Source organism: Penicillium longicatenatum, assembly GCF_028827895.1.
Source record: "Penicillium longicatenatum strain IBT 33135 chromosome Unknown contig_7_segment0_segment0, whole genome shotgun sequence".
Taxonomy (NCBI): Eukaryota; Fungi; Ascomycota; class Eurotiomycetes; order Eurotiales; family Aspergillaceae; genus Penicillium; species Penicillium longicatenatum.
Genome location: NW_026643124.1, coordinates 1,663,310 through 1,686,072, shown reverse-complemented (window position 1 = coordinate 1,686,072; position 22,763 = coordinate 1,663,310). Strand labels below are relative to the sequence as shown.

General features: G+C 48.4%; 11 protein-coding genes across 11 annotated transcripts; 5 read left to right on the top strand and 6 right to left on the bottom strand.

Annotated features, from left to right (window-relative positions):
• Window positions 1–724: 724 nt before the first annotated feature.
• N7484_010900 (Tm-1-like ATP-binding domain-containing protein) lies at window positions 725–2,056 on the top strand (the record flags this gene model as incomplete). Its single annotated transcript, XM_057121287.1, has 1 exon — window positions 725–2,056. One exon carries the CDS (start codon window positions 725–727, stop codon window positions 2,054–2,056), a length of 1,332 nt encoding a protein of 443 aa, XP_056967041.1.
• A 450-nt stretch (window positions 2,057–2,506) lies between these two features.
• N7484_010899 (uncharacterized protein) lies at window positions 2,507–3,406 on the bottom strand (the record flags this gene model as incomplete). Its single annotated transcript, XM_057121286.1, has 1 exon — window positions 2,507–3,406. The coding sequence occupies one exon, from the start codon at window positions 3,404–3,406 to the stop codon at window positions 2,507–2,509; it is 900 nt and encodes a 299-aa protein (XP_056967040.1).
• Window positions 3,407–5,259: 1,853 nt separating this feature from the next.
• On the bottom strand, window positions 5,260–7,011 carry N7484_010898 (uncharacterized protein; the record flags this gene model as incomplete). The annotated part of the gene is made up of 8 exons (XM_057121285.1): window positions 5,260–5,472; window positions 5,534–5,768; window positions 5,821–5,886; window positions 5,935–6,035; window positions 6,104–6,367; window positions 6,429–6,687; window positions 6,741–6,800; window positions 6,866–7,011. The coding sequence occupies 8 exons, from the start codon at window positions 7,009–7,011 to the stop codon at window positions 5,260–5,262; spliced, it is 1,344 nt and encodes a 447-aa protein (XP_056967039.1).
• A 705-nt stretch (window positions 7,012–7,716) lies between these two features.
• On the bottom strand, window positions 7,717–9,133 carry N7484_010897 (M20 family metallopeptidase; the record flags this gene model as incomplete). Its single annotated transcript, XM_057121284.1, has 4 exons — window positions 7,717–7,931; window positions 7,980–8,119; window positions 8,178–8,986; window positions 9,041–9,133. 4 exons carry the CDS (start codon window positions 9,131–9,133, stop codon window positions 7,717–7,719), a joined length of 1,257 nt encoding a protein of 418 aa, XP_056967038.1.
• A 437-nt stretch (window positions 9,134–9,570) lies between these two features.
• N7484_010896 (uncharacterized protein) lies at window positions 9,571–11,526 on the top strand (the record flags this gene model as incomplete). The annotated part of the gene is made up of 4 exons (XM_057121283.1): window positions 9,571–9,604; window positions 9,661–9,738; window positions 9,817–11,015; window positions 11,068–11,526. The coding sequence occupies 4 exons, from the start codon at window positions 9,571–9,573 to the stop codon at window positions 11,524–11,526; spliced, it is 1,770 nt and encodes a 589-aa protein (XP_056967037.1).
• A 234-nt stretch (window positions 11,527–11,760) lies between these two features.
• Window positions 11,761–13,406, top strand: N7484_010895 (uncharacterized protein; the record flags this gene model as incomplete). The annotated part of the gene is made up of 3 exons (XM_057121282.1): window positions 11,761–12,180; window positions 12,227–12,450; window positions 12,503–13,406. 3 exons carry the CDS (start codon window positions 11,761–11,763, stop codon window positions 13,404–13,406), a joined length of 1,548 nt encoding a protein of 515 aa, XP_056967036.1.
• Window positions 13,407–14,072: 666 nt separating this feature from the next.
• N7484_010894 (GNAT family N-acetyltransferase) lies at window positions 14,073–14,708 on the top strand (the record flags this gene model as incomplete). The annotated part of the gene is made up of 1 exon (XM_057121281.1): window positions 14,073–14,708. The coding sequence occupies one exon, from the start codon at window positions 14,073–14,075 to the stop codon at window positions 14,706–14,708; it is 636 nt and encodes a 211-aa protein (XP_056967035.1).
• An 85-nt stretch (window positions 14,709–14,793) lies between these two features.
• Window positions 14,794–15,860, bottom strand: N7484_010893 (oxidase ustYa family protein; the record flags this gene model as incomplete). Its single annotated transcript, XM_057121280.1, has 5 exons — window positions 14,794–15,032; window positions 15,100–15,199; window positions 15,248–15,378; window positions 15,447–15,578; window positions 15,629–15,860. 5 exons carry the CDS (start codon window positions 15,858–15,860, stop codon window positions 14,794–14,796), a joined length of 834 nt encoding a protein of 277 aa, XP_056967034.1.
• Window positions 15,861–16,797: 937 nt separating this feature from the next.
• Window positions 16,798–18,582, top strand: N7484_010892 (uncharacterized protein; the record flags this gene model as incomplete). Its single annotated transcript, XM_057121279.1, has 1 exon — window positions 16,798–18,582. The coding sequence occupies one exon, from the start codon at window positions 16,798–16,800 to the stop codon at window positions 18,580–18,582; it is 1,785 nt and encodes a 594-aa protein (XP_056967033.1).
• Window positions 18,583–18,864: 282 nt separating this feature from the next.
• Window positions 18,865–20,118, bottom strand: N7484_010891 (glycoside hydrolase family 7 protein; the record flags this gene model as incomplete). Its single annotated transcript, XM_057121278.1, has 1 exon — window positions 18,865–20,118. The coding sequence occupies one exon, from the start codon at window positions 20,116–20,118 to the stop codon at window positions 18,865–18,867; it is 1,254 nt and encodes a 417-aa protein (XP_056967032.1).
• An 836-nt stretch (window positions 20,119–20,954) lies between these two features.
• N7484_010890 (uncharacterized protein) lies at window positions 20,955–22,564 on the bottom strand (the record flags this gene model as incomplete). Its single annotated transcript, XM_057121277.1, has 5 exons — window positions 20,955–21,011; window positions 21,065–21,151; window positions 21,205–21,633; window positions 21,682–22,466; window positions 22,522–22,564. The coding sequence occupies 5 exons, from the start codon at window positions 22,562–22,564 to the stop codon at window positions 20,955–20,957; spliced, it is 1,401 nt and encodes a 466-aa protein (XP_056967031.1).
• Window positions 22,565–22,763: the final 199 nt, after the last annotated feature.

Genomic DNA, 22,763 nt, shown 5'->3' with positions numbered 1-22,763 from the left:
CTCTGTGGGATTGCTCTGTTGTAGCCACCGTCACCTGTGAGGGCGATCATCAGCTTTGCTTGGATTTTTCTTTGCGTGTGAATGGGTTCCGTCCTCACAAGATAGATTTCGAGGGTGAGACTACGTTTCTTGATCCCAGCTATAGAACTATGATACTACAGTCAACAGGCAGATACAAATGAATCGTTTTACAGGTCTAATTGTTCAATGGAGGCCACATGATGGTCGACCCCCCTGGAATCCAAGACAAGATAATATAGCATATCACGTTTGATAGGTGTAAATAACAGTTATCCTAAGGGGCATAGCTGTATGAAATAACGTGATATATAGAGAGCATGCTGATATGATGATCAGGGGTCCAATCATCATACTCTCTCAGTTCACATTTGGTAATAAAAAAGCGAAACGAGAGCACTCACACAGGTGTAGTGCCCGAGTTGATGGAACTACACATCAATAAGGTTCGTTCAGGTTGATTCCAAAGGAGCGAATCAAAGCATGGAAAAGACAGAGTGGATCCCTATGCGGAGTAAATCCTGCTGAAGATGCATTAGTTGCAGAAGAGTGGACATGGATATGAGCACGTTACGTATGAGATTTCCCCTCATCTGCACCACCTAAAAAGCTCTTCACCCCGCAAACGACGCATCAGTTTCCCACCTCCTGTCAACAGCTTGGATATCTCGAGCCTCTTGTGCCCGGCACTTATGAAACCTGTGCCATGCCGTCTAAGCCAACGATTCTCCTCCTTGGCACATGTGATAGTAAGCTTCCCGAGCTCCTCTACACAAAATCACAACTCGAATCGCAAAAGAGCCATGTACTTCTAATGGACATTGGTCATAAACCAACTTCCCACCCAGAAATAGATATCACTCAACATGACATCCTCAATCCAGAACTCACTCGAAAATCATCTCTGGATCCACCCCGCAATACAGATCCACCCGAGGACATCGATATTGGCTCTCTCTCCCGAGAAGCATACATCAAAACCCTCACTCCACTTGCTATTCGCATGGTCACGACGTTAATGCCATCTCTTAACGGAATACTGGGCATAGGCGGCTCATGCGGCACAACACTCGCAGCAGCAGTAATGCGCGATGCAGTCCCAGTGGGGTTCCCCAAATTAATGGTATCCACAATGGCATCCGGCGATGTGGGACCTTACATCGGGGAAACTGATATCGCCATGATGTACTCGGTTGTCGATATTGCGGGACGAAATCGAGTTTTGGATAGGGTACTCGGGAATGCGGCCGCTGCCATTGTGGGAATGGGTTGGGGATATCTGAATCGGCGAAAGACGACGGACGGAGGGAAGGTGCGGATTGGTATCACTATGTTTGGGGTAACTACGCCGGCTGCTACAATGGCGAAAGAACATTTAGAGCTTTTGTTCCCGGGATCTTGTGAGATTTATATCTTTCATGCGACTGGGTCTGGGGGACGGGCGATGGAGAGGCTTGTCGCTGAAGGTCAGCTTGATGCGATTCTTGATTTGACAACTACTGAGATCGCGGATGAGGTTGTTGGCGGGGTCTTGGGTGCTGGGCCTGGACGGCTACGTGCAGCAACGGCGAGGAATATTCCGCGGGTTGTTAGTGTTGGAGCATGTGATATGGTTAATTTTGGGATGTTTGAAAGTGTTCCACCTTGCTTTAAGGGAGGGGACTCGGGTGTTGGACGAGTTTTGCATCGGCATAATCCCACCATCACCCTTATGAGGACTACCAAGGAGGAGTGCGAAAGCATTGCAAGATTGATTTCGAAGAATCTGTTGGGAGATGAGGGGGGGCATCATGGCTCTACTTCCAGAACGAAGGTGATCTTTCCTACTGGTGGAATTAGTATGCTTGATCGTCCTGACCAACCATTTTGGGACCCTGAGGCGGATGATATTCTCTTTTCTACTCTGGAGAATGAACTCAAGGGGAGTGGGATTGAGGTGGTCCGAGATAAGCGTGATATCAATAACCCAGAGTTTGCGATCAGGGTGGCCGAAATGCTGCACGGTCTGATCGAGGAAAGCAGTATGTTAGGATTGTGATTGGGATAAACAGCTGAATCCTCCACGATATACTTTTTATTACTGTGAATGAATAGAGAGCACGATATATGCCCATATATCATGACCAAGATACTTCAATATTCAAACGAAGGTTGACGGGCATGTATCTGTAAGATTCCAATATCAAAGACCATCATTTAATACCTATCAATTGATATGCCGTGGTTTAGAATTCCCGATTTCAAAGCTATAGGTCCACCGCTTCTTTCTAAGGTCGACTAAGATAGTAACGTGTTTCGTACTATTCGGAGCCCTAGTCTATTAGTTTTAGTTGCAATATGGGATAAATTTTCTTAACATGTACTCTACGGTAGCGAGATATACAACAACAGAAAGCACCTCATACTGAGTGCATTAATTTCAAATGGAGTTTCCAATAGCTTGTAAACATGAACAGATAATTAATACATAATACATACAAGGAGGACATCAAACGGCCTGCCACATTAATATAGCCACGCCTATAGCCAATGGATTAGTGAGCGAGAGGCCGACTGGCGCAGAATTTGGGGTGCTCGTAGTTGAGCCCGTATCAGCGCTAGTAGTTGAGTTTGAAGTAGTCCCTGCAGTTCCAGTGGCACTTGAACTTTCCGTAGCAGACGATGAAAGGGAAGATGATGAAGTCGATGGCTTGGGACACAGGTTCTTATACACGAACTGCTCAGGATCGCCACTACAAGTGGTAGCAGACCCAGCGTTAAATGTGCCGTTCGGATATATCCAGCAACTTCCCGAGGCATACGGCGAGTTGCCTGAATTATCTGGATTGAAGACGACATAGCTGCAGGAGTCGGCCGTTGCACATTGGCTCAAGCAGTCCGTTGCCCCTGTACTAGCAATACAATCGTCAAAGCAGTCACCGGGCGCTGGGTACCCGCAGACCGAGGCAATATCAGAGGGAGTCGCGGTGGCCGTGCAGGCGCCAGCAGTGGTTGTTGCGCTCCCGCCAGCACACACGGGCTGACTGTATACGGACAGGGTGGGATTGGCGCAATCCGAACTACCTTCGGTCGCATTGAAGGTTTCACCCGGATACAGCCAGCACGTTCCGGTGCCCGTGGTAGGGTTACCGGCAGAAAAGATAACAAAGTCGCAGGGAGGGTGGGCGTTACAGTAGTTCCAGCAGGAGGCCCTACTGTCTTCGGCGACAACAAAGTCTAGGTCAGGTTCCGGGTAGCTGCAGAGACTGGTGATGAGGGAAGCTGTGCAAGTTGATGCCGTGGCAGTAGAGGTAGTGGACGTAGCAGATGTCGCTGTGGTTCCGGTAAGGTCTGCTAGAGCCCGTGGAGCTGATAGGGCGATGTAGACCCAGAAAGGAGCGATCTTCATGGTAGTGAGCGTAGTTAAGGCACGAAGGTGTCCAACAACGGGATGAATATTGATAAATTTACAGGGGCAAACACTAGTAGGAACGGTCTCGCTTATTTATTCTATCTCGACCCCTGAACTTGGAGGATTTAGCGTGGTTTCCGGGGTATGTCAGCTTACACAGTAGCGCAGGGCGGGATCACGTGAGTAGCATGCAATTATCCTCCCGTCGCCGCGACCAGCAGTCATAGTTCCCTCGGTGCTCAGCACAAGACTCTTGCATACATGAGCTTGCCGGTGATGGCGTTTGATATTTCTTATTTGCCCACCGCACAGGAATCATAATTTTCTGAAGCTGACTGAAGAGCTGGACAGCCTCTCCCATCGAATCTTTGCCCGTTTCCCTCCTGATATGCCAGCAACTGACTTCAACCAATGAGACAAACACACTTCTGCTTTTTTCCCTGGAGCATGATCTGTTAGGCTTCACGGCCTCGAACTCCAGGGCAACTAACAAACGTAAGAAAGCATTCACGATCCAAAGGTATTTCACGTCGATGCCCCTACTTGGAACTTCTGTAGGTCGCGCTAAGTGAGCATGAGCATTAGCTTACGTTAGATGCGCTTTAATATAATTAGTCAACTCTCTGTGAACAAGAAAATTACATCGTCCGTCTGATCCAGCTCAAGAATGGACAGGCTGTGAACTGCGGGACTTGTGCATCTGGTGGCGCAACGTTGACAACATATAAGAATGGGTTTGGAACCGTGAGTTCAGAGAGCAGTGAGTGCCGGTGCAACAGCGGCGTGGGTGGACCTAAACAAAAAGACCGACTGTGACATTTTTCATAATTCTGCTCCACAGCCGTTCTGATTCGGTAATTTGTTGTGAGGAAATCATGCATTTTTTTTCATCATTTGCATGCGATGTTTTATGCTCTTGTCGTGGATACTAGCTCATAGTGGTACTCTTGATGTCCACAAAAAAGTTAATTCTGCAGAGAAAGGCACGAACAAGAGGGAGAAGGAAGAAAAGAGTCTCCAGAGGAAACATGTAAGAAGCTTGTTCTACGAATTGAGTCTATCATCCATATCGTTCAATGGGGAAACATCCAAAGATTGAGGTCACAATCACCACGCAAAAAATCCCGGAACCAAATACCTGTATAAATGTATTTTCCATACTACTTGGACTTTATTTCTTCAATCGCACCACAATGCTAGATGACGGTATATCGAGCGCCGAAAATGACTATCTTTGACGCTATTTTCAGTATGTTGCTGCTAGGTATCCTAATCATTCAGTTGTTAGCCAGTTCACACCCCTCTCACTGAGCGAGATCTCGTTCCCATATGGGGATTACAAGTCGCAAATATCCTCACTTATGTCATGGCGTCTTGCCTTGCAGACATGTAGCTCATTCGACGAGAGCTTTCTACTTCGGTAAGCCCGCCCTGGGGGAAGTACACCGGCACGAATGCCGGCTGAAACCTCAAGGCGCGTCTGTTCTACCATGCGCCCCGTTTTTTTAGGCGTCGCAGGAATGGTGATCCAAAGGTAGCACATTCTTCGGCTCACTCTTAACCAAGCGACTTGGGCCTATTTTTGTCTGCTTCATGATCTAGGGACTACAGCCGGAAATTTTGCTGTCACTCAAATTCCGTCTGATATTGTTAGTTTGCACGCCCTTGAAGCAGTGGAAATTTAGAAATATGCTCTGTGTGTTAATATAATGACGCCTTTTACGTTGGTGAGGCAGTTTTGCAACAAGCACTTCCAGTCTTAGTATGGATTGATTGGGAATTGGGAGCACTCTCGCCTATTGATATTGGAACAACGATGCTGTTCTCCGATCGCACAGCGCTAAGTAATCTCAATACACATACCTGAAATTCTTGTTTTTCCCATCAGTGATATCCAAAAGTCCCCCATGCGCTACTATCGTAGATGCCTTTTCGTTAGTAACACAGTCTCCACTGACCCCCAGCTTATCCCGTCGGCTATTCTCCCATCTGAGATAGAACAGCATTATCAGGCTAATAGCAACAGTAGCAACCAAACATATTATAATAGCCAAGAATCCGCTCTGTGATTGATCAGCAAACTTCTTTCCTTGACGTGTTACACTCCTTTGGTAATCTCCTTACCTCGTATCTTGGTGCTTGGCGTGCAAAAAAGAGCTGGGGTCCAACAATATTTCCCGCGCAATACATGATGAAATAGATCGCACTGACTGTGGCTCTTTTAGTGAAACCACCCACATTCGAACTAATCATTGCCATCGATACCGGCATTGCGGCGGAGTAGATTCCCATGAGGAGAAGACCAGCATAGCGAGAGGCAATGTTTCCCCCTGCGTAGACGAGGGAGCTTCCAAGAATACTAAACTGGCATTAACACGGTCGCAAGTAGCTGAGCAATATCTTGAGATTACCTTATGAGAAACATGACAGCCATGACGATACACCTGCTACCCTTCACTCTTGATGAGACATAGCCCCTAAATGCTTATGAGTATCGTCATAGTCACTCGTGTGAAAGCACTTACGATATGAAAACGAATATACACACAATCACACCACCTGGTAGGCCCAGGAGTAAGGTGTGAAATAGGTCAAAGCCGAATCCTTCCAGAACAAGTCCGTTGAACTAATTACTCTTAGAATGGACTCTTTGAAAATATGATTGCCTGCCTTGGCAGGTAGAAATGGACAAACCGTTGTGAAACCTCCATTCGCAATATTACAAGCAAACATTAGCATAGCCAAAAGCCAGGTTTTGACATCCTTGAATGCTTCCAGGATCTGGCCCCGGTCAATTTCGTTGTTTTTGAATCCGGCTTTATTATCCTTCAGCCGCTCAACGGCAATCACTCTCTCCTCCTCGGTTAAGAATTTCGCATCAGTGGGCGAGTCTGGTAAACGCAGAAGCATCACAATACCAAATAGGAATGTAATAATGCCGAAGATAATAAACAGCCACTGTCAAAAGAAACATCATGTTAGGTAAATCAACCATTCCGGACATGAGGGATGTTCTCACCTGCCACGATGCGAGCTTGCTGTTGATGTGTATAATGCCCGCGGCGATAAGGTTACCGAAAATAAGCGAGAGTGAGTTTCCGCAAAACCATATCCCTGAGCGCAGTGGTTGCTCAGATGTGCGGTACCAAAGGGAGGTTAGGAGAGTGAACCCCGGGGACATGCTAGCTTCGGTGCATCCCAGAAGAAATCGAGTGACCATGAAGGTGGCAAAGTTTGTTGTTGCTGCGTGGCAAGCAAGAATGATTGCCCATAGCATGCTGGCTGTATATTAATAAAGATGAAACCATGATGTCTTCTCCAGAATACGTACAAGTTCACGGCAAGATATTTTCCAAGGGGAAACTTGACCATCAGAAGGGAGGCTGGAAAACTGTTGCATTCACAGTCAGCTCCTCAGCTCTTGGGCTCTAGTATGTTTGTGGTTATAAGACATGCCTGAATATGAGATATCCAAAGTAGAAGATGCTCGAGCTCCAACTGTATTGTGTTCCAACCAAGTGGAGATCTTCACGGAGTCCCATCAACGCGCTATAGTTGAGAGTCTGTTTATCCAAAAATGCCATCAAGTATGCGAAAACCATGATTGGAAGGATCCTAAGCCAAACGGTTTTTAAATGTCAGCATAGACCCTCATCAAATTTCTTGTCGGAAAATTCCAGCACGACTGACATGAGATCGATTTTCCAGACAAGCTGCCTCTCTGCCTCGGGGGAGAACTGGAAGGTTTGAAACTGTTCAACAGCTCCATGGTCGACGATTTGACTATCCGCTTCTTGTGCTATGTCTGCTCTTTTTTTTTCCATCGTTATATCAGTCGTATTGATTGGAGTAGAAGATTTATAAAAATCAAGATTCACAATGTAAAGCGCATTGCTCCATGAGACGACAACACCTAGGTATTTATATGCGAGCGTCCCTGATGACTGAATCTCCTTCTATCACTTGGCATTGATGCAGGGCACAGATAAAGCATCTCCGCAATCTTCTACTCTGTGATAAGAAGGTACTGCAGCTAAACCTCGGCAACATGGCGATTGGCTATGTCGGCACAACTAGAGATGCTTGGCGGCTTGGACTGTGGCAAGTTGAGCGATACAACTGTATGCGATTAGCCTGATATTTAACTCGACGGAACTGGATATTCAGAAATTTCAGATCGATTTTCAGGAGTTAGGAGAAGCGGGGTTATACACAAAGTTCAATTTTCGAGAAACCTGGCGCCTACGAATGTCAAGCTAAGAAGTCACGATAACAATTCCATTTCATATTGGCTATATGTTCCTCTATCACGCTCGCTGGAAGTCTTTCTTAACCGACTCGGCAAGCTCATCATCGACTAGGATTTGACAAGCTACTACAGCCATACCAGCCGCACATGCGATGGCTCTTTCATGCCCTTCGGAAGATCCAGCGCCTTTAGTAAACCCAGGTGTATGGTTTACCCCATCGACAGGAATGCAAAATATGCCGTGGAATCCAGGCACGACATAAGAGACATTACCTAGTGCAGTGTTAGTTGAGATTTGGAAGGACTAGGCTGTCGACTAACCCATATCAGTGGAAGCACCAGCAAGTGCGCCCTTAATTTCTGAGTTGTCGAGTAGTGTATGGTGACCCATCGCTCTCATTGCCGAGACATAGTTCTCACAAATCGGCATATTGCTCTTCAGATCGTCATACGACGGTCCCCTTGCAGTTCTTATTAGCTCGGATTGTCCTTATGAGGGCTAGAGATAAATCATCATACCATTTATATGAGACCTTACAGCCTGTAGCAGTCGCAGCAGCCTCAAAACAATTAATAACCTTTTCAGTCAAGGGCTTCAATGTCTTTTTGGTCGGGGACCTAATGTAATAATCCACAGTGGCAGACATGGGAATGATGTTCGGACGCGTGCCTCCTTCCGTAATGACTCCATGGATTTTCTGAGAAGGCAGAATCTGTTGTCGGAGCATGGAAATGCTGACATATGCCGACACAACCGCGTCCAGTGCGTTGATGCCTTCCCAGGGCGCCGCAGCAGCGTGGGCAGGCTTGCCGGTAAAGGTCACTTGAACTTTATCATTGGCCAAAAAGCCTCCTTCTACAACGGTAGCCATACCGCAGAGAGCCGGATTCCCAGGAGCCATTGGGACGGGATGCACCATGAGACAAGCGTCCACATCGGTATAGGCTCCACCGTCAATCAGCTTGACTTTGCCGCCGCCGGATTCCTCTGCCGGAGTGCCTAATAGCCGGACAGTAAATCCCGGCACAGACAAAGCCTGGGCCTGAGCTTTCATTGCCTCGCAAGTAGCGATGAAAGCGGCGATGGAGCTTGTCGCGATTAAATTATGACCACAGGCGTGACCAATGCCGGGAAGAGCATCGTATTCGGCGTTAAATGCAACGGTTCGGCCTCCTGTGCCATAGGAATACTTGACCTCAAGAGCAGTCTCGACACCATACGCTTTCCGAGTGACTTCATATTCGCTCGATTGAAGGCTTTCAAAGAGCTCGCAAATGTTATCATGAGCTTTGAATTCCTCATATGCAAGCTCCGGATTAGACCAGATCTAGACAGAATCAGTCACTGAAACTTGAAACCGAGACAACAAATGACCACATACCTTGTGGTTGATATCTTTCAGCTGCGTGTCATATCGCTGAAGTACTTTTTGGACAATATCCAGGAACACTCTCTGTGACTCAGCAACGTGCATGGTGTGTGATTGGCTTTGATTACCAGTATTGAAAAGCGCAAAAACGCCATAATGGAAGATTCCGAGCTCAAATTTATATCAGTCCCAGCCAAACTTTCCATGGCCCGGCTATCTCGGGCGGGCTCCGATAGGAGAGATAGCGAAGCCAAAGGTGTCTCTGCTCGGCAATGGGACAATGCGTGGATCTAGGATTTGGCGAAGCAGCCAATCGGCAGTGGGCTTGGCTCTATCGATAGTCTTGTCTCCACTCGGCAGATAAGGCGTTGTTCTTCCCCGGCCTCCACTTCCCCCTCAACACATATTCTTCTGTCAATTGTCACTCTTACTCTCGCTTAAGCTAAATACCCCAGGTTTGGACCCCAGCATCGCTAAATAAGCGGGTCCTGACCCTGTGCGACCAGATGTAGCGTGACGGGAGCTCGGCAAACTCAAATAACATGCTTCAGTCGCGTAAGACACGTTCCAAGACTGGTAAGGATCCACACCTGCCCCCCTCGCTGGCAAGGAATCTAATCCTGCTATTTTAGGCTGCCGGTCGTGTCGCATGCGCAAGGTCAAATGCGACGAGGAAAAGCGACAAGTGAAAGGCCTCGACGAGCCGCAATGTAGGCGATGCGTGTCGGCACGCATATTGTGTGAATGGAAAGGCGGACCAATTCCGCGGAAATCAACAATTCCATTAGCCAATGTTGCGAAGAAAGGCAGAGAGGCACAACACAGAGAGGCTGAGGAGACCGGTCAAGTGGTTCAAAATCGACCTCAGCATCCTCAGCCGCAGCCCAGCTGTTCTCAAGCGCCCTTGCTTCCCTTGGAACGATTTGATGGCAATAGTGATCAACACGTGACCGCTGCCAATTCTTTGACTCTATCGGGCTTTGACCGGGATTGTCTAAACTATCTCCAAAGTTCAACGTTGGTTGTACTTCTAGGAAAACATTGGCCATGGTCTACCGTGTCTTATACTTACCAGAAGATCTCGGTGAAAGAGCCGATGGTCATGAGCATGATACTAGCCACTACTGCAAGAGAGGTCCATCGATCTCGACTTTATGACCAAGAGGCCTTGCCTAGTATCTCAGCTAATAATGAGTCCTGTGAGCTGTCGGGACGAATGCATTATGGTCGAGCCCTATCGAGTCTACGGCATGCTCTGAAACAGGACGTGAAGACTCCACAGAAAATAGAAGCTATTTTCATCACTTTATGGTTCATGATCGATTATGAGAACCGGTTTGGCAGCGGAGCACCAGCCATCAACATCCATATTCGAGGCATTGAAACTCTGCTTCATAATCATATTGTGCCTTTGCTCCAAGATCGACTCTCGACTCAAACACCTACATCTCAGCCTTCTTCTCTCTCAGCACTTACTCTAGAACCTGAAGCATTTCCGCAGCAATCCTCACCCGAGAGGCAGTCATCTACCGACTCCCCAATTACGAATGCTACACCGCCCGAGTTCTATTCAGAGCCCAAATCGTTAGACACGCTGCGGTGTACTTCTGTCCCGCTTTTCCTTCTTTGGACATTATATTTCTTTACTCCAGCGGCGCTTTTCTTTGGGCCCGGAACCGCCCGACTTGACACTGACATTTTCCAATTCTTTTTGGGTGCCGAGACTCCCACCACTGGTCCTTTAACTTTGCCAGAGCTCTATCGGATCAGCAGGCAATCACCTTCTCGCTTCTGGGGGAAAACGTACCCCGTCTCTGCCCAACTGGACGATATGGAAAATCTCCCTGGTCTCACATTGTACCACCGAAGCCACGTCATTCAATTTAAAATAACCGAACTTTTTAAACGGGGGCCTCAATTAGAGGGAACTCCGGAGAGTATATCCCCGTACCAGCGCCTTGTTCACGAGATTAATACCTTGTCTATTGTAAGACACTCCGTATAGGTCCCATATATGTGTCATTTCTAAACTAGTCCAGGAATACGACACTTTGCTCACTTCCGCCAAAATCGCCCCGTCTTGCGAGTCGGTCGGCAATGGTCGTCGTGTCATGGAGACTATCTACTGGGCCGCCATCACATTCTACAGCACAATGATATATTTCCATCTCTGTTTTCAGAATATTGTGAATAAGGCTCCTGGCACCCAAATCAATATCAGCTTCATGTCGCTCGGTGCTGCAGTGTCCCATGTCCTGGAACTTAGTCTGAAGCTTCACCGCACCCGACCCCGTCTTATGGTGCGCATCACCTGGCCGTTGTTTATTGCTGGTATTGCAACATCCGATCAGATTTATCAAGACTGGGTATCGATCCGTCTACGGGAACTGGGTCGGTATGGACAGAATTATGAGCGGATCAGCCGGCGATATGATGAGATTATTCAGGGAGATCATCCCTATGTATATGAACGACAAGGTCATTTCCTGACTTGTTAAGCTTTAATATAATAATGGGCTACGATACCCGAATCAATTCCGCATCACAAATCTTATTAATGTGATGAAGTAAACGCTCTGTTGACATTATTCGTAGAGACTTGGCAGATAAGATAAGTGGATCCCCACCCCGCCACCCAGAAGATAAGCCTTGCGGCTAATTAGATCCCGGCCAATTCTCGGCTGAAGATATTTTCCTTGACTCAACTTCACCACGAGTGACGAGACAGAACCATGGCCCAGTCCGTGGTAGATGAGGAGAAGGGCATTCAATCTCCTCCGACCGTCGAGACCTCCCTGGAAGAAGCTCCCAAAGATGCGTCGGTCGGAGCTGGTTCTCCGACCTCGTCCGGATTCTTCAGCAGTCTCAATGCCCGCCTTAATTCGATGAAGTTATTCGAGTCTCGGGGCGTGGAACGTGTCCCCGTTGAGGAGCGCCATGATATCAGGGTTGCAGACTATATGCAGATGACACTTTTGTGGTTCAGCACTAATATCACCGCCAATAATATTGCTGTGGGTATGTTGGGTCCACTCAGTTATGATCTGGGCTTTGTCGACTCTGCGCTCTGTGCTACTTTTGGCGCCTTGCTTGGTGCTGCTGGGGTTGCTTATATGGGGACTTTTGGTCCAGCGAGTGGTAATCGTACGATGGTATGTTTGTAACTTTTCATGTTTGGAATTGGGCTAATGAGATTAGGTCGTCGCGAGGTACTTTATGGGTTATTACCCTAGTAAAATCGCTTGTCTGCTCAATATCATTATCATGCTTGGATATGGTATGATTGACTGTCTGGTTGGTGGGCAAGTTCTCTCTGCTGTTTCTGGAGGCCGGATGACCGTTATCGTGGGCATTATCATTATCGCTATTATGACCTGGGTAGTGGTTTTGTTTGGCATGACGGTCTTCCACATTTATGAAAGGTAAGTTGAGTCGCAAACTACTTTCTCACCCTAAAAACTTACAATTACATAGATGGGCCTGGGTTCCACAATTTATCGCCATCTTCGTGCTGGTCGGCAGTGCAGGTCCTAAATTCGACACTATGATCAGCTCAGCCGGCTCTTCTGAGACGATCGCAGGCAATCGCCTCTCTTTTTTCTCACTCTGCTTATCGGCTTCCGTCGCTTGGGCGCCCGCAGGTGCCGACTTCTTCGTCTACTTCCCACCAACCACGTCGGCATGGAAGACCTTCCTCATGACCTTCCTAGGGGTGGGACTAGCTCTAACGTTCGCCAACGTTATGGGCGTTGGTCTGGGCTCTGGCACTTTCACCCACGAAACCTGGAACACCGCCTACGACACCTCATCCGGTGCCCTCATTCTAGCAGGCTATGACGGACTCGGCGGGTTCGGCAAGTTCATGGGTGTCCTGGTCGCGCTGGGTCTCGTTGCCAATAATATCCCCGGCACTTATTCTGCTTCCCTTGGTTTCCAAATTATGGGCCGCCATTTAGCCCGCCTACCACGGTGGTTCTACTCTTGTGTTGGTGTTGTGATTTACACTGCTTGTGCGCTTGGTGGTCGGAATAACTTGTATGACATCTTTGATAATTTCTTGTCGCTGATGGGGTACTGGGTCACTATCTACCTGACGATTGCAGTTGAAGAGCATATGATTTTCCGTCGTACGAGAGGGTTTAACTGGGATGATTGGGCGAATTCTTCCAAGCTGCCAATCGGCATTGCTGCTTTGTTGGCTTTCCTTATTGGTTGGGCTGGAGCTATCGTTTCAATGGACCAGATTTGGTATGTTGGTCCCATTGCGAGTATGGTTGGGGACTATGGATCAGATCTGGGGATTTGGGTTGGTGTTTCGTGGACGATGTTGGTGTATCCGCCTATGCGCTGGTTGGAGCTGAAGAAGTTCAATCGGTGATTTATCCATAGATACCCATACCGGCATCTATATTTATTGATAGACGTTTTAAAATTTAAAACCTTATTAACTGACTCACTTGCGCTCGGAGATGTTCCTCAATCAATTGTAGCTATTTTCAGAATTCCATTTACGACAACCTTGGAACATTACCTACGTTGGAAGCCCTTGGCGCCATGGATGATTTTAGGGAATCAATTACCCGCTACAAGTCAATAGCGTTTAATACATTTGGAGTTGAGAATAACGAAGATTCAAAAGCTATACTAGGTAGACTACTAGTAGGTCGAAATATGTATTTGGGAGTCAAGGTCCCAGGAGACTTGTGAGGATCCCTAGAATATATATTTGTTACATACCGGCAAAGTTGAAATATTTGAACTGAAATTACGGAAATAATGATGAAAAGGAAACAGCTTACATGATATAAATGATTCCTAGGCAGTGGTCAAGGTATCGAACAAGACAGATATAGTACGAGATACGAGATAGAGTGTTCATACATTGAGCGCTGATTTCGGGAACCCTGAACGCCGGTGAGTCAACTTGAGTCACTCCAAGTCATCCCTAGATAGGGACCAGGCCACATATAATCCCGGAAAAAGACGTGAACGAGGGAAACTGAGAGAAACTCATTGACTTCACTTCATATAATACTTCCTCACAATGATTTCACAACAATCGCCATTTCCAAGTGGCTTCGCGATCATAACTCCACGCCTACGCATCACCCCACTTGACCCAAGCAACGAAACCCACTGTACATTTCTAGCCCAGCTCTGGAATACAGATCTATTTATCCGCTCCTGCGGTCGCACATCAGTGGTCGATGCTACAAGCGCATCAGAATTCATCCGTACCCGCATCTTAGCCGACTACGAGCGCAACAAGCACGGTATGTTCCTCGTATCACTCCAGGAGCAAGATCCCCAGTCTTTCCCACCAATCCCGATTGGGACCGTATCGCTCATGAAAGGTGCACCGCCAAATCGTCATTATCTTGCGCCCGATATTGGGTATGCGATTTTACCTGAGATGAATGGGAGGGGATATGCGACCGAGGCGGCTAAGGGGTTACTGGAGTGGGCCAGGGTAGAGCTTGGGATCACGGATGTCTTTGGGTTCTGTGATGCTAGAAACCTTCATAGTCGGAGGGTCCTTGAGAAACTTGGGATGGACTTTAGGGGAGTTGCGGCGTTGGAGGTGTTTGGGGGTGCGGAGAGTGCGGTTTGTACTCTGCCGGGCATGAGTGAGGATTTAAGTGTTTATGGGTTGACGGAGGATATCCGAAAGGAGGAATGAAGAAGGTCATAAATATTTTAGAGTCTTGTCTCGTCTGGCCGTCATGATATTCGTCTTTGACACGTTTCAGTCATCATCTCGTCCTTCATGGTATCTCGGCGTAGATTGTGCCGGGCGCAGGAGGTGCGATATAATCCACTGGTGGGTCCTTGGGCAATTGATTCACTTCAGCCCAGCGGCGAATCTGGTCAAAGTTTTTGCACCGATGATGAGTGCTGGAGTCGAGGTGTGGCTCTGGGTTATCGGGGTATACCCAGATCTGTCCCAATACTCCGGTGTCTACTGTGCACATGAGCTGCTGCCGAAGGGTATCCAAGCAGTATGCTTTCATAATGAATGTCAGTAAAATCTGACTAAGGACACTGGATTTTCTGTGGGCTCGAATACTCACAAATCTGACGCCGAACGATGTAATCATTGTGGCTGAAGATGCCCTCTTCTTTCATATGATAATAGTCGTAGTTGTAGTAAAGTGACTGTCGTATCACGTTCTAAATTCCATTAGTTGGTATCTTTGCGGAGAAGAATGATGGCCTTACCAGACAGTGCAAATGATGGAGACCTCCCACGTTCGCTGGATATCCTCCGCCGTATTTGGGATTGATCTGGACCTGATCTGCGGTGAGACCCGATTGCTCTGCATCCGCTGTTGGCACTCGAATGCCTCGATCTAGAGAAACAACAGTGTCAAAATATGTACGTATGTAGAGCAAAATGTAAAACGGGCTCTAGACTGACAGTTTACCCCGAGAGCTTCCCATGCAGCATCCACATCGGGGCTCGCATCTTGACGGAAAATGTTCTCCTTAAAAAGCGAGCCGTTGAATTCACGCGTATCATAGCTAATTCCAACTTTCATCATAATGGGTGCTGCATTGACTTAGTAGAGCTTGCATGATATGACTTGATCTTGAACTCACAGTACTGGGAGACATGTTGACTACACAGACCATCCAAGTCACCTCGCCAGAAGAACCCGAACAAAGTGCCGCTCATGAAGAAGATGCTAAGTGCAGTGAACCAAAGAAAGCTTTTTGTGAAATGACTTCCTTTTTTTTCACTCGCAGTCCACAATATACCATTCTCTTCTGCCAGCAGACGCTCCTCAGACTGGCGGGGATCTTCTAGATTGGGACATTTGTGTCTAAACATATTGTATGTTTTGGAGAGATCGACAAAAAGGTTTCGATTGGCGATCAATGGCGCTTGAGAAGAGCAGCGAGAAACTTGGATTTACAGTGATCTGAAAACTTTCCACTCGCCACCAAACTCATGGATTCAACTGATTGCAGACCGCCAGTCCAACCCCATGTCGTATATTCTCAGCGAACTTTGTCATTGTCCCTCACTCAAAAGGTTACTATACATAGTAGCTTGGCTTGGTGCAAAGACCTCCCTGCATGTCTTACACGTTTTCTAGTCTCATGAGCACTCGGGCTCATGGCGGAGAAGTCATCCCCGGGGGTTGGAGCCACGAATTGACCCAACAACAGAATGATTTTGATGGCGTAAACAAAGTCTTGTCAAAAGCCCCTTGGATCTGCACTCCCGAGCCCCGGATGATCAACAGGAATGCGATTAAGCCCCTTCCGGAGCGATCGACACCGCCAACACGCTACTACTGCAGATTCCAATGCGAGGATCACCATGCAGAGTCTAAGCGTGGTACAGTAAGACATCCAATGTGAGGGTACTTATATAGCGCATATTAAAAATTAGCCATCGGTCACGGCCTACTGAGATCATCATGCAGATTTTCAACCGCTAAACACACTGTGCCCCGCAAGGCAGAATGAATCGACTGCACGTTGAGCCCGGTCCCTTGCAGCCACGTCGTGACCCCAGCCAAACTGGATGACGCGGTATACTGGCCTAGCTCAGACATCGCAATCAAAGCTGGAGAGAGCTACCGAGAGCTCTGAATCAGCTACGTAATCGAAAGCGTGGAGCTCTGGTCAGCTCGGATATAAATACAGCCCTTTTCGACCATCTTTGGCTTCATTCTCATCAAGCAAAAGCGACTCTCAAGATTCTCCAGATCCAAGAGTCACAAAAAAAATACAATTTATTCGTTATAAAAATCTCCATCATGCGTTACACTCTGATCAACGGCCTTCTTCTGTTGGCTGTCTCGCCAATGACATCTCTGGCCTTGCCAGTCGACCCCAATGACCAGTCTGGTGTCTGGGACCCCAGTGGTCAGTACCGCAAGGGCCACTATGAGAACGGCCAGTTTGTTCCCAACGCTGGCTCGGACTATGACAATGGTCAGTACAACAACGGCCAGTATAACAATGGTCAATACAACAACGGCCAGTACAACAATGGCCAATACGATAACGGTCAATACAACAACGGCCAATTCAACGACCAAGACCAGACTGGCGAATATAACAACGGATACGATAACGACGAGTACACCAATGGTGAGAATGGCCGTTACCAGCGCCGTGGTCGGGTCGGCCGCCCCTTCGGCAATGAGCGCTACCGCGTCGGTGTTCCTGGAGTTGGTGTCCCTGGTGTCGGTCTCCCCGGTGTTAGCCTCAAGGCTCGCAATTGGCCTTATGATAACAACAACAACCAAAATGGCTGGACTGATGCCAATGGCCAGTGGCACTCCAACAACAACCAGAATGGCTGGACTGACGCCAACGGTCAATGGCACTCCAACAACAACCAGAATGGCTGGACTGACGCCAACGGTCAATGGCATTCCAACAACAACCAGAATGGCTGGACTGACGCTAACGGTCAATGGCACTCCAACAACAACCAGAATGGTTGGACTGATGCAAATGGCCAATGGCACGCGACTGCCAAGCGTGGTCTCTCTATGCCCGGTGCTGCCAACGTTCCCAACACTGGAGCTGCTAACCTTGGCGCTGGTGTCCCTGGTGTCCCTGGTGTTCCCGGTGTTCCCAGCGTGCCCGGCGTCCCTGCTGCCGGAGCTGGTGTGACAAACCTCGGCGCTATGAACGGTGCTACCGGTGCCACCGGTGCCACCAACCTTGGTGCGATGAACGATGCTAATGGCGCTACTGGTACCAACGGCGTCAACAACCCTGCTCAATCTGGTGCTGCTTCCGGTCTTCACGTCCGTTGGTACCGCCCAGAGAACTATGACAACTACAACGACGACAACTATAACAACGAGAACGATGGCTACTACCGAGACAACGACCGCGATAGTGAATATGAGCGCGAGCGTGAGCAGGACCGTGAAGAAGATCGCCAGGACGCCGCTGCCATCACAAATGGTGTTCTCTCCAACCTAAAGGCCCGCCACTACCCCAACGGCGACTACGACAACGACTACTACAACAACGGCGACCGTGAGAGTGAGCGCGAGCACGAGAGACACCGCGAGGAAGACCGCGAAGATGCCGCCGATGCCGCTGACGCCGCAACTTCCGTCCTGACCGGCCTGAAGGCTCGCCACTTCCCCGGCAACGAATACCACGACAGCAACCGCCTGAGCCACGCCGCTGCTGAGGCTTTGACCCACACTCCCACCGTCACCAAGCGCTGGTGGCCCTTCGGTGGCTGGAACCGCAACAAGGACAACTACTATGACAACGACAACTACGATGACAACGACAACTACGGATACAACGACAAGTGCAAGAACGGTGACTACAACGATGAGTCTGGCTGGGACTGCCGCCACGACTGGGATGCCAACCGCTACTCTACTCCCACTCCCCGTGTCTGGGCCCGCGGTCAGGAGACCAAGGCCAGCTCGCCTTACCCGCAGGCTACCGGCGCTGCTGGTATGACGAACGGTGCCCAGAAGGGTGCTGAGGGCGAGTACCGTCACGACAACAACAACCAGGAGGACAAGGACCTCAAGGCTACTGGTACCATGGCCCAGTAAATGATTTTTTGGAATGGTGGATTTTTCCAAGATCCATCCTGGTATGTTTCCCATGCGCCTTCATTCCTTTGGATAATGCTAATATCTTTTTAGAAGAGGATAGTGCGATCGCAGGAGTTTCTGAATGATTTTCATGCAATTGATGATTGTTTAATGATAGCACGAACTGTATACACTCTTTTATGTCATTGATATTAGATTTCGGGAATGTTTTATGATGATGAGGGGAGGAGTGGTAGCTATAGTAGGTAGATGAATGAAATGAATGATTTGATTTGAAACTCATTTGCCGTGGCTATAAGTCGATCCAATATCTCCCCATCTGATATTGGAAAACGTCACCGAGGTCCCAGGATGTTCCGCCTCAATGAGAGCTGGATTTCCCTCGGTACTATTGCAAGGACCGGAACCCTCGCTATCCAGCCAGTTCATGTAGGCCCCCGAATCATTCCAGATCGCAAAAACCAAAACCATTCCACGTCCAAGTGCTTTGCCAATCTGCTTGAGCCCACCCATCTCGGTGAAGTAGCTCGACGACTCACAATACTCGTTCGTCAAAGAGTCAACCTCCGTCCCACTTACATTAACAACAGCATTCTGAATAACCTTGTTGTCCTGAACGTAAAACCGTCGGATCTCAATCAAAGACCCCGATGCAGTATGATCATCCGTCACAAACTGCGTCACAACCGTAAACCGCTTCGACGTATCCACCACCTCCTTATACCCATAGTAATCATGATCCCCAAGTGCATAAGGGTTGAACCCGCAACCAGACTTATCGCAAACACCATCACTCCCACACAGATCCCCTTCACAAGAATAAACCCCGCTAATATTGCACGCATGCGGTGTCAATGCCGTAGAAAGCGCATTAGCTTCCCAAAGATCCATCTCGTTACAACAAGCACCAGCTCCATCAACATTCGCAACGCCATTAATCCATGGATCAACCGAGCACTGCGCATCACAGTACCCAGTACCATATTGCGCACCGGCAGGATTAAGAACACCCCGTCCACCTGACTTCTCCATCTCAGCTAGATAAAGCGCACCGTTCATACCGCACACAAGCGATGAAACATCCACATCAAAGCTTATCTCCTGATTCAGCATCCGGAGCATATCATAGTTCTTCCCGCTTTCATCGAGAAGATACACACGCGGCGTCACCACCGATGTCGTCCCGTTGACTGTCAGGTACTGGTGCATAAGAAGACTATCGCCTCTCGTCTGCACTCCATGCGAGGCGTAGTTCGTGCCTTCGAGAACGCAGTTCTCCGCGCAGGACTCCTCTGTTGCGCATAGCGTGGGGTTTAACCCCGTGTCCCAGTTCCCGCAGGACACGCTGCTGTTACCTACTTCGTGTATGGGGTGCGAGAGCACGTCGATGACGATGGAAGTGTCGTGTGGTACGCAGCCGGTATGTGTGGTGCATTTCCATGTTCGGAGCTTTGGGTGGATTTCTGGGATCTTGCCAATTTGTTGGGCTGTCACTAGGTGCAATAGTAATGTTGCTGCGATGAGACGCGCCATTTTGATATGCCTAGTAATAACTAGCACTAGAGGGCCTTGAGTCCGCGTTGACGAGTATTTTGTCGATTTGATTATTGGAACGCGCTCAGGATTCACTTGCTTTCTTATAGTTCATCGCGCATAGTGGATTCAATAAGTGAATTTAGCCTAGTTGATTTCGGCTAAGTGGATTCAGCCCCTGGTCCGTACGTGTGAGGAATCTGCCCCGTTCCTGATGAGAAGTGCGCTAAATCGAGGGACGGCGCGATGCATATCCACATAGCAATAACAAGCATGCCCCTTTTTCGGGGGTCCGAGTCACTAGTCTGGGGATAAGTTGGAGCTAGGATCTAGAAAATGATCTCAGTGGAATGCTAGTGGAGCATTTGTTTACTCCCGTTTACGCGCCCCGAAGAATTTATCCGCTAGCTATTATTCCACTAGTGACGAACAAGCTCGGTAAAGCAGTCGGCCTCGATTGAGTTGAGAGGGCAGCTTACTGTTGTTCCTTGTAACTTCGCTTCGCTGGGAAGTTCTTATGAAACTAACAAGCCCATATTTACTGCATGCGGAAGGAATCGCCGCCAAGGCTGTTAAGGTATACGTGAAACGAGCTATTGAACTTGCAATTCACTGAGATATTATTTCCATGCTAAAATGAATGTATTTGGGTGAGCTAGCAATGGTGATCCGGTTATTCAGGTCCAGATTGGATTTGAAGAATTTCGTCTGGAGTCAACCATGTTAAATGGTAAAATGAACAATTTAGGACAATAATCATGGTCATGTTGGATGACCGAGGACAAAAACATACAGAAGGAATCAGGTACGTCGCACGTGTATGCAGCTAGTACACCTTAGTAGTCATCTCCGCGACTGATGACTTCCTTGCCGGTTTCACCCAGCAAGATCGTCTAAAAAGGAATAGTTAACGCCCGAAACGCCAAACAGGTGGAAGGAAGCATACATGTTCAAATTGGGCGGAGTATGACCCCTCAATGTCCATGAGGGGTGGATACATCTCGACTACTCCTTGGGAGACAAGACTATTCATCTGTTCAATGTGAGCAAAATGCAATGCCGGGAGTCAAAGGAAAGGGCACTCACGCCGGCCAAATAACGATCGACGCCAAGGCGTTCGAGGTATCGGCGACAGAAAACAATTGTACCAAAATTGTCATTGATCGTCTTGTACAGAGATCGTGCCGAGGCAAGAGGGGTAATCACCCTCTTTGGGGCGTGCAGGTCTTTGCCATAACCATAGACGCCAGGTCCGTCTCTAGTCTTCCCAAGACCTGTAGACCCGAATGTCTCAATGGCAAAAACCTCTCCCTCCTCCATTTTGGTCTGATCCTTCGTTCTCACAAAGGGGATGGATTTTCCGCTGTGAATCTGATACTGACCGATGTTGTGGCCGCTTAAATCTCTCACCGGCTTCACTGGGTAGGTTTGACCTCTGATCTCTACTTCATAACTTTCCATCGTCTCTTGGATAGCAGCGGTGACATCACTGATCCGGACATCGGCACCGGCATTCTAATCGAATCAGCTGTGTTTATAAGGATAGGGCGCGGGATATCTCACCTTGATACCAGTGTTGGTTGCATCTTTGACCGCAGCAAGCAAGTTGTCATACGTTGGATCAAATGACATGGTAAACGCACTGTCAACAATCCAGCCGTTGATGTGGACTCCGAAATCCACTTTGAGAACATCATTTGCTTGGAGAACAATATCCTTTTGACCAGGATTGGGTGTGTAATGTGCAACGCAATTGTTCAGCGCAAGACCAGTTGGGAATCCTAATCCAGAGACAAGGCAGCTTCCGGTTTCAAGACCCGGATTATCGAGCAGCGCTCTCACGCCGTCGTCGATACCGTCAGCAATTTCCGAGAGAGTATGGCCCGGCCGAACATTGTCTTGCGTCCAACGTCGAACCTGGCGGTGAACTTCGGCTGCTTTACGATAGTTGGTGAGCCAAGTTTTGTCCTGGGCGAGACGGCGAGCTTCGTATCGGGCTTCCTCGGCCGTGGTGCGAGCTGTGTTCTCAACCACAGACTCATAACTCTGCATCTCTCCGCTGGGATACTGATCCTTTTGGTAGATCTTGGTGAGAGGGATCCTAGGAGGAGACGACTGTTTGGCTGTAGTCGTCTTCTTCTTCTTGGACTTCTTTCTTTTCTTTTTCTTTGAAACGTCTGTCGGGGTAGATTGCGATGTTAGCGACTCGGTAACAGCCCCGGGCTGATCGTCGCCGTCGTCGTCATCGCTATCCCCATCGCCCAGACTTCCATCTCCGTCTCGGGCCAAGTGGGCACCTCGTGGTTCTCCGCCTGTGGTGTTGGGTTTGATTGAGCCGGACGGATCATCTGTTCAAGAGTGAGCAAGGCCCAACCAATGCGCTGTAACCACGCCGATACTTACTGCCGCCTTGTTGGCCCTCATTTTCAGCTGTCTTGGAGCCCATTGCGACATAAAGCAGATTGTGTTTTACGAGATATGGAGAGTTGAAAATGATCGTAGCCTTGCGCGTGTGGCCCGGTGGGGTCCAAGGGCGGTGTGGGGCCTGGCCATATGGAGAAGTAGATCATGATCAACAAAAGGGTTGGACATATGGAGAGAATGAGGCTGTAAACATAAATTACTCCGAGATTGCTTTCTTGTAT